The 17,391-nt window shown below is 41.2% G+C and overlaps 1 protein-coding gene across 1 annotated transcript in view; it reads right to left on the bottom strand.

The window, feature by feature from the left end:
* amph (amphiphysin) overlaps nucleotides 1-17,391 on the bottom strand; it is a 289,286-nt gene that overhangs the window by 126,494 nt on the left and 145,401 nt on the right. Inside the window, exons 3-4 of the mRNA XM_041189423.1 lie at nucleotides 14,232-14,286; nucleotides 10,457-10,551 (exon numbers count right to left, since the gene is read on the bottom strand). Of these exons, the coding sequence (XP_041045357.1) occupies nucleotides 10,457-10,551; nucleotides 14,232-14,286 (150 nt within the window). The remainder of the gene's footprint in view (nucleotides 1-10,456; nucleotides 10,552-14,231; nucleotides 14,287-17,391) is intronic.

The raw sequence follows: 17,391 nt of genomic DNA, 5'->3' as shown, positions 1-17,391 counted from the left end.
GGTACTGAACAGAGCGATGTCCCTAGTGGACCACAAGGTGGCCTTCTCCTTCCATGTTCCAGAAAGAGTCCCTCCCACCTCTCCCTCCTGGTCTCCAGCATCAGATCTAGCTTGGCATCAATGAAGCAAGGGGCTGCCCTGGCCCAGGTACCAGGCTTCCGACTCTGCTGTGATATTTCCCTTGCCTCTAATGCAGTGGAAGGCTTTGGCACAAACTGCAGTTCTCTCCTTCAGGAGAACCAAGGGCCTCAGTGATGGCTACTGTGGTGTCTAAATGAATCCCACACTTCATCTAACCCACCTCCATTACCAATCCCACACCCCCACCCCAAGCACTAAGTGGGCGGGAAACATACCAATTAAGGGCTCATGCCGTAAAACCTGAGCTTTATTCAGTTTACCACCAGAAGCTGGTTTCTGACCCAAAAACAGACCCAGCTCTTGTTTACTGCCTCCATAGTGAAAATTCAGCCCACACGCTCAAGCATATCATGAGATACAGTATGTTAGCATCTCACAGCACCCTGCATCACTCTCTCCAATATTACAGAACAAATAATAACGATAGTTTGAAAAGAGATTAACTGGATAGGCACAGAGCATGTGAACGGAACGTATGATGGTGTGTGTAGCAGAACAGAGAACCACCTCTATCATTCCTCAGCTCCAGGGCCAGGAATTTAACCTTCCTGGGGCCCGCATATAAGATTAGCTTTGCTCTAAGCACACTCATTATTTACAATTACTTAAGGCTGTGCAAACATCCTGAAAGGTCTATCAGTGACAGTGAACAACTTGCATCCATATAGTGCATTTAATGTAAAGGAATGTCCCAGGCACTTCACAAAGAGGTATATAGAAAATAGACGCTTCACAGAATGCTATTGAACAAAAGTTGACACTGAGCCTATGATTCAACAAATAAGTGATCAGCAAGGAGACCAGTTGTCGTCATCTATGTTGGTGTTGTCTTGTACGTGATGTTAAACCAAATCTGGATTTGCAGATCCGATTGTAAATATTATATACAAAGTAACTATTGGACAGGTTGGTGGGAGTGCAGTTGTAGAGAGGCACTAGCTCTCCCCCAAGCTCATTTATCCTGCAGGATCCTGACTCTGTTCTGCTCAAATGTTGAAATGGTTCGATGACAGAGACTTCATTTGGATCTGTCCAGGGTTTCTTTACTCCATGTAATGGAATCTAACTCAATAGGCAGAATTTTGCCGTCGGCGAGCAGGGGGCGGGGCCCATTCGCCTACGCGTAAAATGACACGGGATGACATCGGGCGTCATCCCGCCCCATTTAAATTTTCAGGAAGGCGGGGGCACAGTAAAATCAGCTGTGCACCCGCCAACCTGCCAATGGCCAACTGAGGCAATTGACAGGATCAATTATACAATTAAAGGACCTGTTGCCCCACCTTAAGGCAAACAGATAAAACATGAAGCCTCATCCACCGGCGGAATGAGGTTTCATGTAGGGTTTTAAAAAGTTTAATAAAGTTATTATGTAATTTATGAACATGACCCATCTCATATGACATTGTCACATGAGGGGGACATGTTAGGAAATTTTCTTTTCTATTTTTCATATTTTCCAAAGTGTCAGCGATCTCCCTGAGGCAGCACTTAGCCTCAGGGAAATGTGCACTCTTTTGTGTGCATGCGAGAAAGAGCATACTCTCACTTTTGGGGAATCCCCCTCCGCCCACACAGGGAGCACATAGCACTTCCCACCAGACGTCATGCTAGGTGGGCCTTAATTGACCCGCAATTGACACGTAAAATGGTACCGGGGCCCACTTCTCCGGCAGGGATCAGCTCCCCGCCTGCCAGAGATTGGGTCGTGCCCACCCGCCTGACAGGCAGAAAATTCTGCCCAATGTCTTTGTATCTAACTCTGGGACATCCAATGGTGCGGTTCCAATGCTCAGCTAGCTGTAGAGTGCCACCTTATGAGGGATTCCTCCTTGCGAACCACTTGACCGACCCAGTGGAGCTGAGCTCTGATGAGCTTCTCTTAATAACAGGTATATGGTACCTTGCAAAAACTTCGGTGTTAGGGATTTTGTCCTGCCCCTTGATGTTGCAGGTAAATCTTAAGCAGTGAAGTTGGAATGCATCTAGTTGCTTCTTGTGACATTGGAAGGTTGTCCAGGCTCACAGCCATTGCAAAGTGATGTGAGAGCCACTGCCTGGTAGACTTTGATCTTCATTTTGGACAAAATCCATGCTCTCTCCAAAGCTTGCGCATAAGCTGAGCTTGCTTTTGTCAGGCTATGGGCAATTTCATCATCCAATGTAGTGTTGTTGGAAAAGATACTCCCAGGGTAGCAGAAGCTCAAAATCAGACTCCGGGCTATGTAAGGGGATATTAGGACAGGTGACCAATAGCTTGGTCAAACTGGTAAATTTTAAGGACTGTCTTATAGGAGGAGAGATACGTAGAGAAGTGGGAGGGTTTAAGAAGAGAATTCCAGAGTTTAGGGTTTTGACAACTGAAGACATGGCTATAGAAAGATGAAACTTGGGGATCCACAAGAAGCCATAATCAATGGAACACAATGATGTGGAAAGCTTGTAGGGCTAGAGAGATTTGAAAACTAAGGTGAGAATTGTAAGATTGAGATGTTTCTGGGCCAGGAGTCAAAGTAGGTCAGAGAGCATGGGGTGATGGGTGAACAGGTTTTGGCGTTAGTTTGTATATGGTAACTAGGTTTTAGATGAGTTCAAGTTTACAGAGTGTGCAAGATAGGAGTCTGGACAAGAGACCATTAGAATTGTCAAGTCCAGAGATAACAAAGGAGTAGCAGATGAACTGAGGCACAGGTAGTGACACATGCTGTAATGGGGGCGAAAAGAGAAACATCATGAAAAGCTATTGTAAAATGCTACATACAGGTCACCTTTAGGAAAATAAAATGGTTGAAGTTTTTTTTAATTGTGTCCAGAGAATTTAATTCTCATATTCCTAATCCAATAACCAGATTTTATTCCTTATCATCCAACTCTGGATTATCATTGGCATTTATTGTCTATATAAATAGCTCTAGTGTATTGGAAATGGCTACAAGGCCTAATTTGCATCTAATTAATCATTACATTAATCATTTAAATGAGCTGTTGCATCATAGTATGTGTACATTTTAGGCTAATATGAAAAATTGGCCAGTGTGGTGAAAATGTTTTATTTAATGATTCATATGTTTTAGTTTCAAACTTTTAGTTTGGGAATTGAATTTTTAAATGCAAGATATATGGCAAAAAATCAGAATTTGAGAGGTCGGTCAGCAGGTCTAAAGTGATTGCAATTCAAAGGGTGGGCTGTGTTTATTTAATAAGGTCAGACTTTGAAGAGGGAAAACATTAAACAATGGATTGCCCCTTTTGTTAGTCTTGGTGGAGACGTGATGTCCACAGTTTAAACCATAAGGGGTTTAAATTATGTATGCAATTTCCCAGATCAAAGAAATATTGGAAAGCAACTGGTAAACATGGCAAGGTCTTAAACTACCCATATACTTTTCAGATCAAAGGATATGCTTTGAAAGGTGAAGATAATTCATTGAAATCTCCATCTGGAACAGCCCAGGGATGTCAGGTTGCCATTGGAATAGGTTGCTGGGAGAAACCTTGTTTTTGGGTTTATGTGTGTGGCTTTTCAGAGAAAACAGACAGTTTACATAGGGAGCTGGAACAGCTTGGAAACAGGCAGAGAGAAAGCTACCAGCAGTGCATGTTAGGAAGTAGCTGAGCTGAGACCAGAAGCAAAGGGCTTTCAGAAACAAGGGTGTTTTATGATTTTGGATCACTGAGCAAGAAAGCAGTGAGGCTCATGCTTGATTGAGGTGCTCAAGGAGAGTTATAGAGTTGTCTGGCTGGGTGCTGGTGGAAAGACTGCAAGAAATTTCATACCTGGAGAACAGCAGGAACACTGAGGAGAATCAAAGTGAATTTCTGTGAGCTGTAGCACATCTTGGTTTGGTCCCAGAAGTGAAAGAACCAGAATCACAGAATTGTTACAGCACAGAAAGAGACCATTCAGCCTATTGTGCCTGCACCAGCTCTGAAAATGAGCGATTCACCTACTGCCATTCCACTGCCTTCTCCCCGTAACCCTGCGCATTCTTCCTTTTCAGATAACAGTCTAATTTCCTTTTGAATGCTTTGGTTGAACCTGCCTCCACCACACTCACAAGCAGATATTTCTCATGTTGATTTTGCTTCTTTTCCCAAATAATTTAAATCTGTGCCCTCTTGTTCTCAAGTGGCAACAGTTTCTCTCCATCTACTCTGTCCAGACCCCTTATAATTTTGAATACCTCTATCAAATCTTCTCTCAACCTTCTCTTCTCTAAGGAAAACAGTCCCAACTTCTCCATTCTATCTTCATAACTGAAGTTCCTCATCCTTGGAAGCATTCGCATGAATCTTTCCTGCTGCACTCGTTCACATTCTTTCACATCTTTCCTAAAGTGCGGCACCCAGAGCTGAATGTACTCCAGCTGAGGCCGAGCTAATGTCGTATGTAAGTTCAATATAACTCCTTGCTCATGTGCTCTATGTCTCTATTAATAAAGCCTAGGACACTGTATGCTTTATTAACCCCTCTCTCAACCTGTCCTGCCACATTCAATGACTCATACACATATACAACCAGGTCCCTCTGCTCCTGCACCCTCTTTAGAGTTACACTCTTTACTTTCTCCATGTTCTTTCCGGCAAAATGAAACACTTTGCATTTCTCTATATTAAACTTCATCTGCCACTTGTCCATCCATTCCACCAACTTGTCTATGTCCTTTTCAAGTTCCACACTATCCTTCTCACAGTTCCATGTTTTGTATCATCTGCAAATTTTTAAATTGTGCCCTGTACACTAAGGTCTAGGTCATTAATATATATCAGGAAAAGCAAGGGTCCCAACACTGACCCCTGGTGAACTCCACAACAAACTTTCTTCCAGCCTGAAAAGGATCCATTAATCACTATTCTCTGCTTCCTGTCACTCAGCCAATTTTGTATCCATGTTTCTACTGTCCCTTTTAATCCATGAGCTATAACTTTGCTCTCAATTCTGTGTTTCAGAACTGTTTAAAATAGCTTTTGGGAATCCATGTACACAACATGAACAGCATTACCCTCATCAATCCTCTCTGTCACCTCTTCAAAAAATTCCATCTAGTTAGTTAAATACAATTTTCCCATAACAAATCTGGGCTGGCTTTCCTTAATTAACCTGAATTTATCCACGTGACTATTAATTTTATCCCAAATTATTGTTTCTAGAAGTTTCTTCAATTCCCAAGGTAAACTGACTAGTCTGTAGTTGCTGGGCTTATCCTAACACCCTTTTTTGAACAAGGGTGTAAGATTTGGAATTTTCCAGTCCTCTGGCACCATCCCTGAATCTAAGGAAGGCTGGAAAATTTGGCCAGTACCTCCCTAATTTCCACTCTCACTTCTCCCAGTGTCTTTGGATGCATAGCATCTGGTCCTGGTGGTTTATCAGCTTTAAGTACAGACAGCCTATCCAATACCTCCTCCTTATCAATTTTAAACTCTTCTAATGTATTAATTATCTCCTCTTTCTCTGTGGCCTGGGTAGCATTTTCTTCCTTGGTAAAGACAGATGCAAAGCATTCGTTTAATATCTCAGCCATGCCCCCTGCCTCCATGTGTAAATCACCCTTTTGGTCCCTAATCATCCCTACTCCTCTTTTTACCAGTCTTTTACTATTTATATGCCTATAGAAGGCTTTTGGATTTCTTTTTATGTTAGCTGTCTGTCTCTTTTTATATTCTCTCTTTGATAGTACAGAACTTGAGTATTGCTGAAAAAAGAGACATGTCAAAGCTTTTCATTTTGCACTCATCAGGACACTTCACAAGAATACCAATACAAGGGGAAAACAACAACTTATACTGTATGTGAAGACAGTGCTGATTGGTTGGCAAGTGGACTCTGATTGGTAGAGGCATTGCCATAGAGAATGCATCAGTGATGGTGATTGACAGGTAACTGCCAAGCATTGTTTCAAATTTAAACCAGGCAACTTGACCCTGATTAGTCAAGGCATTGTCCTGAGGAATGAGTCAGCAAATGGTTGTCACTTATTTTGTTTAGCTGAAACAGGTGCAATATGTTCTTTCTGTCTGCAAAGAACAGGGTCCTGTGTATTAATATCTGTAGCTTCCAGTACACACAAATGTGCCACACTGTGAGTCCAACTGACAACCTTAAATTGGTCATCAGTGTAATTCTTAGCACACTGAGGATTATTTCGCAAATGTTGTCCAATGGTGGAATCACATCTAATATTGGACACCATGTTGGAAGGAACCCAAAAGTGCATAGTTAGAGTAGACAGGAAGGAACTTTTCCCCTTTGTGGAAGGATCAATAACCAGGGGCATGGATTTAAGGTAAGGGGCAGGAGTTTCAGAGGGGATGTAAGGAAGAATTTTTTCACCCAGAGGGTGGTGGGAATTTGGAATTTACTGCCTAAAAGGGTAGTATAGGCAGAAACCCTCATAACATTTAAGAAGTATTTGTATGTGCACTTGCGATGGCATGGCATACAAGACTATGGACCAAGTGCTGGAAAATGGGATTAGAATAGTTAGGTACTTGTTTGACCGGTGCAGACTCGATGGGCCGAAGGGCCTTTTTCTGTGCTGTAGACCTCTATGACTCTATGACATGGTATCTCAAAAATTTGAGCACCTGGTGAAGCTGGATGTTTCACGCTACTACTATGCAGTAGCAACACGAGTGGTATTTGCCACTAACAGGATGCTGCTGTCAAGCCTATCACAAAAGTGATTAATGTGGTATATGAATTTCAGCCCCAGTGTAATGCTAGGTGTGTAGGCCGTATATCCCAAGGGCTCGTGGATCATATCAACAGCGTATCCTAGACACTGTTCGCAAACGGCAAAGCACAGACCATACCCAACCAGCATGTGCTTGCAAAACTCAAAACAGTGTCCAATGGGTCCCACTCTTGTCACTAGGCAGAAACCAGTGTAACGTATTGGAACATGCTATACCTTTAAATGTTACAATCTCCACAGGGACACGCAGATCAATGGAATTCCTAACACCCATCCCCTTGGAAGAAAGAAGGTTTCACTAGAGTGAAAGTTTCTTTATAATGGCATAAAGGGACTACAGTGGTTCAAGAAGGCAGCTCACCACCCCCTTTCAAGGGCAATTAGGGATGGGCAATAAATTCTGGCCTAGCCAGCAACTCCCCCATCCCATGAATGAAGAAAAATATGTTTCTTTACAAGAAGTACTTAAAGTCAAAAACTTTTAACAAATAGCTTATTAGATGCTATACCAATAAACGTTTAATTTTGTTTCACAAATACACGTCGTATTATACAATTCACAAAAGTAATAACAATAACAAAAGTCAATAGATGTAACAAGAAGGATTAGCAAGATTTAAACGTCACAGAATTATCATAATTCAACACTTGTGTTTCTTCTTGCTCTTGTTCTTAGTCTTGTTCTCAGTCGTAAACTTGGCAAAAAATGTTTTGCTCAAGTTCACCACATAACTGTCAACCTCCTTGCCAACTGCAAGCGCAATTCTATCTCTAAGATCATTGCTCTTTTCATGACAAAGTTATAATAGTTCATCAGTCTTGGTTTTTAATTTTGCATTCAACCAACTGTTCTAATTCATTAGCAATTTCTTTTCCTGTTCAAGACAATACTTCACAGGGACTCCAGATGCTTGAAGTTCATTAAGTTTTGACTGAACATCAACCTTTGTTGAATTTGCTTCAACATGTTTATCATTTAGGCGTTTCAAGTCCTCATTCAAGCATTTCATTTTCTGTGACCAGCACTCCAGCATCCACACCAGTTCTCATTTTTCACTAGCACACTCATCTTTCGAGAATTGGTTTTCTACACTGATCAGTTTTTCCTTCAATTGCTCGTTATGAACGGCATGGCACTAGGATGTTCTGAGGAACAAAGAGACCTTGGCGTGTGTGTCCATCGATTTCTGAAGGCAGAGGGGCATGTCAGTGGGGTGGTGAAAAAGTCATATGGGACACTTGCCTTTATCAATTGAAGCATAGATTACAAAAGTAGGGAGGTCATGTTGAAGTTTTATAGAACCTTAGTGAGGCCACAGCTAGAGTATTGTATGCAGTTCTGATTGCCACATTATAGGAAGGATGTGGCAGTAGTAAGAGTGTTTAAAGAATCCTCAGAAAAAGCTGTACCAGAAGACGAAATGGATATTAAAGTCTTAGCAGTGATGCAGGTGAAATGTGTTCCCTCAGAACACACTAGAAAGGGGAATATGGCTCAGGATGATCAAGAGGCTTCCTCCTTGACTATTGCTCAAGTAATTCAGGCTACTGAAGGTTCTAAGTGTTTTATCTCAAAGAGAGAAGTATTCCCTTAATTCCTCCAACAAAATAAGTAAACCAATTAATAGTTTGAGAGGCACTGGGGTAGATCAGTCATTGACGGTGGCTGATGATATAATTTGTGTTCCAGATAGGTTGATGAAAGAAAAGGTATAAGTAGGAGATATTCACGGACTTTATAAACCTATTCCCTTGTGTGAAGTTAATTTATGAAGTGAATCTGTAAACGGAATTGTTACTGTGGGAATTGTTCCTAGCTTACCTATGGAAGGGATAGAAGAAGACTTAGTTATTTAGCTGCCTTTTCAACTTAGAAAAAATATCTCTCAGCCCCGTCTTCAGTGAATTTAGGCAATAGGCAAAGATTCTTTGTTGTATCAAAGCTCAGAATGGGACATGATTCCTCATCTGAACAACTAGGCTCTCTTTCAACCCGTAACCTAAGCTTTTCTCTAGCCAGTTCATGCTGTCTGATTGCTTTCTCTCTATGTAATGTGAGCTCAAGCTTTCGTATTTCTTTTCCCACCACAAGTTGCTTCATCTGCAACTGAATTCTAGCTTATTCAACTGAAGTGCTATCTGGATTCACTTTTGCTTCTTCCAATCACAGATGCTGTGCTATTACCTCAATTATTTCTGCTTTCTTAGCCCTTGCTTTTAAGTCTAACTCTAACTTCTCTGCTAAAACAATTAATTTATCCTTAGTTAATTGTTTCAAATCACTCAGGGATAAATCTTCCCTCTCAGAAAAATTGTAGCAACTGACAAAGCCATTTTGCTTTTCAATCAGATGCTAGAATTCACGCTGGAAATCTTATAAACCTAACTTTCAGCACATATGCGCACTTGCATTTGTTTATGGATCGAAGATTCCGCAAGAGCCCCCAATTTAAGTTATGATCCTTGGCCAGGCCCGGGGACATGAGGGGAAGCCTGGTTAGGGACCAGTAACATTTTGTTTAAAGTAGTTAAAGGTTGAGATTAAAGAAACCTGCTTTTGGAATAAAGCCACAAGATTCCATGGTTTTCGAACAAACAAAAATAATATTTACTATAGAAGTTTAGAAAGATAAAACAATTTACAAGATATATCTTATACTCTAACATTCAGAATCAACTTGCGGTATATGTGAATTAACAGGCAAACTGTGGTCAAATACACCATACTACAGAGTAAATGACAGATGCAACCAAGATAGAGTCCTTTGATTTCTCAAGAACCCACCAAGACGCTAATCAACAAATTTCAATGAAACTTTGTCTTTCTCACAAGGGTTTACAATCTCCACCTTTGAAGATCCTGTCTTGGAATTCTCTCCAAAAGTTGCTACTGCTCCCAAAAGGGTACCTTCCTTTTCCCCAACGGCCTACAGTACGGAGACAATCTATTAAATGCAGCTATTTTTTAAATTTAACTTATGTCTTATCTATGAGATTTCTTGGCTGGCTGCCCCAAAGCTGATTGCCTGACTAACTAAAATTGACTGAGCCTTGAACTGCTCTTCAATGACACTTGAACTGCACTGGGGGACCAATCAAAACACTCCCAGAGGGTCCCAACCTTGTTACCAGGCAGGAACCAATGTAATAGCATTGGAAAATGCTGTACCTTTAAGTGTTACAATCTCCACAGGGACACAAAGGGACACACAGATCCATGGATTTCCTAACACTAGATACAAGTGTTTCTATTTATGTTATAGAAGTATATTAGTGTTATTGAAGTGTTTCAAAATACAAGCCAACATAGACTAAAGTTTGAAGTGAATCTAACAGATTATGAGCATGCAAAGCGAAAGGTAGCAATCTTCATAACAATATAAAATGCTTGTATTTCTATAGCATCTTCTCAGTTAAAATATCTCAAAGCATTTTGCATCTAAGTTTCAATGAGTGTTCTCATTAAGCCATACATAGCATCCATTCTGCACCATCAATATCCCATAAAAATAGCAATGAGATGAATGAGCATTAATGTTTGAGTGTTTGTTAGTGGACTTCTCTCATTGTCTATCTTCCTTAAATAGATAGCTTCTCCTATGTACTCTTGATTTTACCTGTCCCACAGCTTTAATGTCATCCCTGCCATACCATTCAGGCTCGTAGACCTCATGTAATGACTCGGTGAGCTTTGTGGAGGCTTCCTGCATCCCTGAAGAAAATAAATAGATCAGACTGTCAGAACCTTTAAAGGTGTGCACTTACACCTTGATTTTGGATAGCAAAGCAAGCATTCCTGTTGACTGCTCTTTGTTTCAGTGTATTATTCAGATGCATTATTCCACCTTAAAGTCATAGAGAATATAAATAACTGGTAGAAGGGGGGACTTCTGGGGGATGACCATCTTTCAAGAATCATAGTCCAAACAAAGAGTAAGGATTGAAACTTCGGTTATTTCAGAGTTTGGACTGTACAGGACAATTGTTGACCATAAGAACAGTATATGAAGGAGAAATGGAAGTTAATTCTGACATGATTAAACTGGTGAATGCAGCAATGGTCTTAGAGACCAGCAAGCTGGAGGCAAAATATATGTTCCTGCTGCTCAGGCAGCAGGAAATGAGGCACAGACCTACACCCACCAATACACATCCATCCCGGGCACCTGCCAATTTTACAGCCCATACAATTTTCTAGTGAATGTTATAGCAGTCCAGTTAGGGCATGTTCAGCAAGAACGTTTCTATTTAAATTAGGTGATAATGCCAGTGAAGTCCTACATTCTTCATCATTAGCAACTTGACAACTTTGGACTCCAACAGTAACGGTATACAAGTGAACACCCATTATTGCTAAGGAGAGCATGTAACGACCTGGACAGTGAATTGAGGCACAATGGAGTGTCAATGCTATACTAGCAGATTTTTCTATTCTGTGCATCAGGAATTTTTTTCCCTACAAGATAACCTGTTCTGTTAAGGTGCTGGAGGCAGTGGTCACCTGCAGCTACAGACATTTCCTGCACCGCCCCAAGTGGTGAGTGCCCAAGTGCAGGTGGGAATCCTACCAAAACCATTGCACTGACGCTGACTCTAATAAATTCACAATTATTTTTGCTGCTTATTGGGTTTTGCTGAGGGAAATAAGAGGGTCCCCTTGGTGACTGCCTAGCTTTTTTGTGGCAGGCTTTCTGCTTGGATAATTTCAGAGTTCTGAGTCATTTTTAACCTAACCAACCTGAATTTGCAGGAAAAAAAGTTGGATGATTCCGTCAATATGTGAAAACAAAAATAACTTCCTCTAATTATGCCCTGAAAGTCACTTCATAGATATTACTTACTTCATAAGTAACAATTTAGCTAAGAGTGACTATTCTGGAGGCCAAGGAGACCAGACATCAAGCTGGGCAGGCCAACAACAACATGGTGCAGCAGGGAAGATGTTGCTACGCACATAGATGACACCATCATTCATGGAGATGACACCATCCTGAGCTTCCCATCCACAAACCCACAACTAAAAAATGCACCAGAATCACCTGTGTTGTGACTATAATGGCTTAATTTCAAGTGAAAATTGTTCTGAACAGCAACTGAATCAAAGTGTATTCCTGGTTAGTATTGCCTTTTGGACTCCTGTATATGGCGCCTCTTAAATGATTCTTCAGTCCCAACCTTAGTATACTGGATATAAAGGCCGCCGGTACCAAAAGGTGGACTAGTCAGCTAAAAACTGGACTGCTTGGCATAAAACCGGACGAATCACCATTCTAAAATTTTAGTAGCTGGTAAAATTATCAGACCCATTGAGTAATATGAAGTAAAGTATTCTGCAGCTCTTTCCTTAAAAATCATTCTGAGACAACATTAATCATTTGCGATGTCATTCTTGCAGATACAAGAGCTAGTTTTGTGGTACTGTGATTGAGCCTTTTAGTCAACAACTCCATTATTGCTGTATCATGTTTACAGGATGGCAGAAGGTGAACTAGATGAACTGTGGTCTTGTTTTCATCCAGCAATTCCTATCTTTTTAAAGTAGATTAACAAAACTGCCACTCATGATAGTTTACCAAATAAACTTTTTTGAAGGATTACACAAAGGAAATTAGGCAACCCCACTTCTACTTATAGATTAACATCAGAGCCTAATTTTCAAAGAGTTGTGGAGACTCAGTGTCTTATCCAAAATGGTGCCGAGACCTCTAATCCAGAAGCCCTGCCCCCATTTCCGACAGATCTTATTTTTGCCAGGAAAGGGGAAAGGGGACGGGATGTGAATCTCACATGTGGGAAACCCGAACCAAGCAAGGTAATCAGGACTCAGTGCTGAGCTCAACCAGATCCAATTTTTGCTGGAGCACGGTCTGTTTCCCCCAATGTGTGAGACTTATGATTTTTAAGAGTAGGCATGAAGGAGCATAAAAGGTGGATATGGTCTGTGGAACTGTCAAGCTGTTATAGCTTTTTAAATCCCCGGCTCTTTATTTAGAAAAACAAACAGCCTGCAGAATTTCTGAGTTGAAAAAAATGTGCTTTTAATTTTAGTAGCTATTTGCTGACATAAGCCTGAGGATTATCATTATAGCATTACTGCTGCTTGATTGCTTCCACAACCTATCATAGTGGGGACCTATAAATTGACAGGTTGTCATGACAACTCCATGAGGCGATTAAGGGATTAGCTGCCTTTGATATGGGGCTAAGATGCAAATGTTTGTTTTTATAAGGGATTAAGAACTTGAAGGGATTTAAATATATTGAATGGGATTTTATCAATATAATGTTAGTGAAGTCTGTAACAGATATTTAGAACTTAGGGGTGGGTGGGGCATGAGTTGTTATGGATGGGGCATGGAGACTGGGTGTGGGGGGGGTAAGTGATTTGAGGGGTGAGGACTAGAAGGCCTAGCTATTTTTATTACAACTAGGACAAAGTCCCAGATCGCCCAGGTGGGCCTTTTAAACAGCCCGCGTTGGCTCACGGCAGCCCCTGAGCTGTTTCCAGGTACAATGAGCCCAACTCCAGCACACCTGTTTCTCCCAAGGTAGGTGTGCTGCGTCGGGAACTTTCCCAACTCTGCATACTTATCTTGGGAGCAAAATTCCAGGCCCAGATCTGATTATATGAGTATTCATAGCCACTCAATTTTTTCAAAATGATAAAAAAATACATTCAGCAAGTGCGCTCTCAACATTAATAAACAGCAAACCCTTAAACAGGTTTTTCTTTATGGTTTCATCCTTTGCACATGAATTGAAGAGAATCATCTTAATCTATTAATAATGCAGTTTTAGGAGAATTAACTAAAATGAACTGTTTACGAACTGCACCTTTTTCATTATGATTTTCAACATGAGGCAGTATATGCCCTGATTTGACAACATATGGGATTTGTGCTTCTATCCCCTGGCAACAACAACCTAGGCTCTTCTAAAGTGTTACAATTTTTTTTCTCCCAAGCTTTGGAAACTAAAGGATGTATTTAACAAGTTTTGATGCCAAATCTTAGCTTCCTTTCTGTTTGAACAAAGCCATCTGAAGTCCTCCTATTTCTTGCACCTAATATTGAAGAATAGGCAGGGAAACAGGTCTGCAGTCTTTATAAGCAATCTTACAGGGAGCCAAGTGAGTGGAGATTGTGTGAAGTCTAAATGGGGCTATAACCTGGTGATGCTGATTCTTCAACCTATGATCCTGTTGAATGAAAGTGCAGGAGCACTGAGAAACCATATATATAACTAATGGACTACGCAGACCTGTGAAGATTTTAGCATTTTAGAAATGATAGATATCAGAACTGACCCACTAGGTAGGAAGGAATCACTGAAAAATCATGTGTCAAATTCCATGACCAGCACACAAATCATAAAACAAAATTGTGTTACAACCTTTCACTGCCATTAGATAGCCCCGTAATTCCCTCTGTAGTCGACTGCCTTCAGCCTGAAAAAAAGCACAAGAATAAAAAATTCTCCGGTCAATGAGCAATATGTGGAAAGTATGGCAATTTAATATGATAATATACTCGGTTCACTAACTGAAGGAAAAGTGACTTATTAATTATTCAAACAAATTGGATTGTTTGTCTGCACATCCTCCCAACCCCTGAAAAATTACCAACAGATCACCAGTGATCTTTTGCAAAATGAACTCTACCACCCACTACCTTCTGAGAAGGCCGATAAAAATTAGAATTCTGGGGCAGAATTTTCAGGTTGGCGGGTGGGCACGATCAGTGGGTCTGGGAGCAGCCAGGTATAGTCCACCGACTGTGATCGGCCCCAACCGCGATTTCACAGTTAACGGCCAGCCAGCGTGAAGCACACGCTGAAATGCTCAGCGCTGCCGGGGTGGGAGCGGGAGCAGAGCAGGCGCTGTCGTAAGCACGGGTGCGGGGGAGCACGGAATGAAAGCTCCCTGAAGGCAGAGAGCTGCCTCAGGGAGCTGAAGACTTCAAAATGATTAAATAAAGATTTAAAATCAGAACAAAAATGTCCAAGGATCACAAACAGTCACCTGAACATATACATTATAAAAATTCTGTCCATAGGTTTTTATAAATTTTTAGTTAATCATGGAAATCTCATCCCACCCTTGGATGAGGATTCATGAAAAATGCAAAGGCCGCCTGGCCGATTCGCCCGTCCGCCAGCTGTGAGGTTGGACAGACCACGAAAAATTGGGCACAACTACAACTTTAATGGGCTTAATTGCCCTCTTAATTGTCGGCAAGCATGCTTCTGACTTTTGTGTATGCCCACTGACTGAAATATCGCATGAACGCAAAATGCCATCAGGGCGCTCACCCAACATCATCACGCGCTATTTTATGCTCGAGCGGGTCGGGTGCACATCCGCACGCCGACCTGAAAATTCTGCCCCAGAAATCTGTTTCGGATACAATCTCATACAAAATGTTGGAACCTCTAAACTGAAATTAAAATGCAAACAAGTTATCTGACAAACACTGCAGACTTAGACAGCTCATCCTGCTCAAGATGGATTGTAATTAGTCACTCAAAAATAATGTAATAAATCTCCAAACCAGTTTTTCAGATCCAGCAGTTCCAATGAAGATCATCTGAGGTGAATGTCGAATAGTCTTGATGGCTTTTTTTTTCTGCGCTTCAACCCTACTCACCTCAACCATTGTTCCACCCTGGTCAAACACCAGGCCCTGGATTTTTGAGGAGTTGTGGAGACTCCACAGACATACCAAAATAGCAGACATGTCCTGGGTCCAAAACAAAAACAGAATTACCTGGAAAAACTCAGCAGGTCTGGGTCCAGAAGTCTGGTTCCCATTTCCATCAGATTCCTTTTTCACTCATAGGGGAAAAAGGATGGGCCGTGACTCACACATAAGGGAAACCCAGCTCAGCAGGGCCATTTGAACTGACTGCTACTTTCAAATAGACCCTACTTTCGCTGTAGCAAGGGCCTTAATCTGCAGTGAAGGAGTTAGGTTTTAGAGTTATCATAAATGTTCTTGAAGGGAGGAGAAGGTCTGTAAAAATGTCAAGCTGTGAAATTCCTTAAATCACCAGCCCTCTCAAAATGAAAAAAACAGCCAACTATTTTCTACAACCCATAACTATCCCAGTGGGGGTCTTAAGTTCAGTTTGATAGCTCAAGAGGTTATTAAAGGATTCATTGTCAGTGACTAAGACCTTACCCTGTATATTTTTTAAATAAAATATATAGAGATATGCTCATTGTTATTTCTAAAAATGTCAAATTGGACAAAGACCTAAAATGGCTGAATCCATGGCTGTCTGTGACCCTTGAAGAAAAGGAGCTTTCCTGGCAGTATCGGCAAAACTCACACATTATTATTTCTGAAGTGCCAGTAATGACACTTTGTGGGCTGCACAGATCAAATTCAAAGAGAGCTTTACAAAGGCCACCTACATTTCATAGCCCAGGCTGGCCAACAGGAGTCTGCTTGGCTGCTAAGACAAAAGACCCCACAACCTTTCTTTCAATTCTTAATGATTGACACATTCAACAATCTGGGGACCCAGATGAGGGATATACACCGTTTGTCAATGATAGTGTGAAGAGTGTGACATGGACCTCTGGTTTGTGGAACCAGTGATATTGCCTTGCTGTACCACACAGTCATAGTCTGCCATTTTACCATCTAACTAGCATCATCACAGACAAGGAGCTCTGGTCCAGGTTGGACACCTGGCCCCATCTACACTGCATTGGCTGGAAAGCCTGTACCATCACCTACAAGATTGAAGCATCTCTGCATGCCTATCTCAAAGTGTAAAGTCAGCACCAAAGTGAATTATCCAGCATCGATTTTCAGCTCACTGACCTCCGTGAAGGAGTTCCTCATTGGACTTTGATTCTGGATCCGACGTGAAACAATATTTCGTTTCTCTGTGGTCTCTGCACAGTAAATCTTTTCTCTATCCCTCTTTTACTGTATGAATGCAAAGGAGGCAACGTTGCAACCCTCATCCCATGTATTGAGTGTGTGCAAATAAACTAACCCTTTGAGCTTATCCTATCTTGTGTTTGCTATGGGATTATTAATAGAAATTGAATCACACCAAAGCCAAAGGGTTGGGAAATACACCATTGCTTAAAAAGGGGAAGAAAATCAAAACACCTTTCTGTTTATGGACTGGTGGTGAGAGGAGAAATTAGTGCTGTTTAAATTAATCCCCCTCCTGTCTATAACAACTGTCTTTGATGTGGGATTATGAATACAAGTCCATTTGTTTTTATAAAGGATTAAATACTTGAGCAGGTTTAAAAGTTTTGAATGGGCTTTCAAGAATGGGAGTGCTTTATTCTTTCATTGGGATATGGGATATCACTGGCAAGGTGATTTGTTGCCCATCACTAATTGCCCTTGAACTGATTGGCTTGCAAGGTCATTACAGAGGAAATTTGAGAGTTAACCACATTACTGTGGATCTGTGCCAGGATTTCTAGGATGGCAGAATTTCCCTTCTAGCCATCTAAAGAGTCAGCAGAGAACACATCCCCACTGATACTGCCTGGCCTGCAGCCATTTAATGCTCCAACAGG

Source organism: Carcharodon carcharias, chromosome 6, assembly GCF_017639515.1.
Source record: "Carcharodon carcharias isolate sCarCar2 chromosome 6, sCarCar2.pri, whole genome shotgun sequence".
Lineage (NCBI taxonomy): Eukaryota > Metazoa > Chordata > Chondrichthyes > Lamniformes > Lamnidae > Carcharodon > Carcharodon carcharias.
The sequence above is the reverse complement of the archived record's forward strand: the minus strand, read 5'-3'. Positions and strand labels throughout refer to the sequence as shown.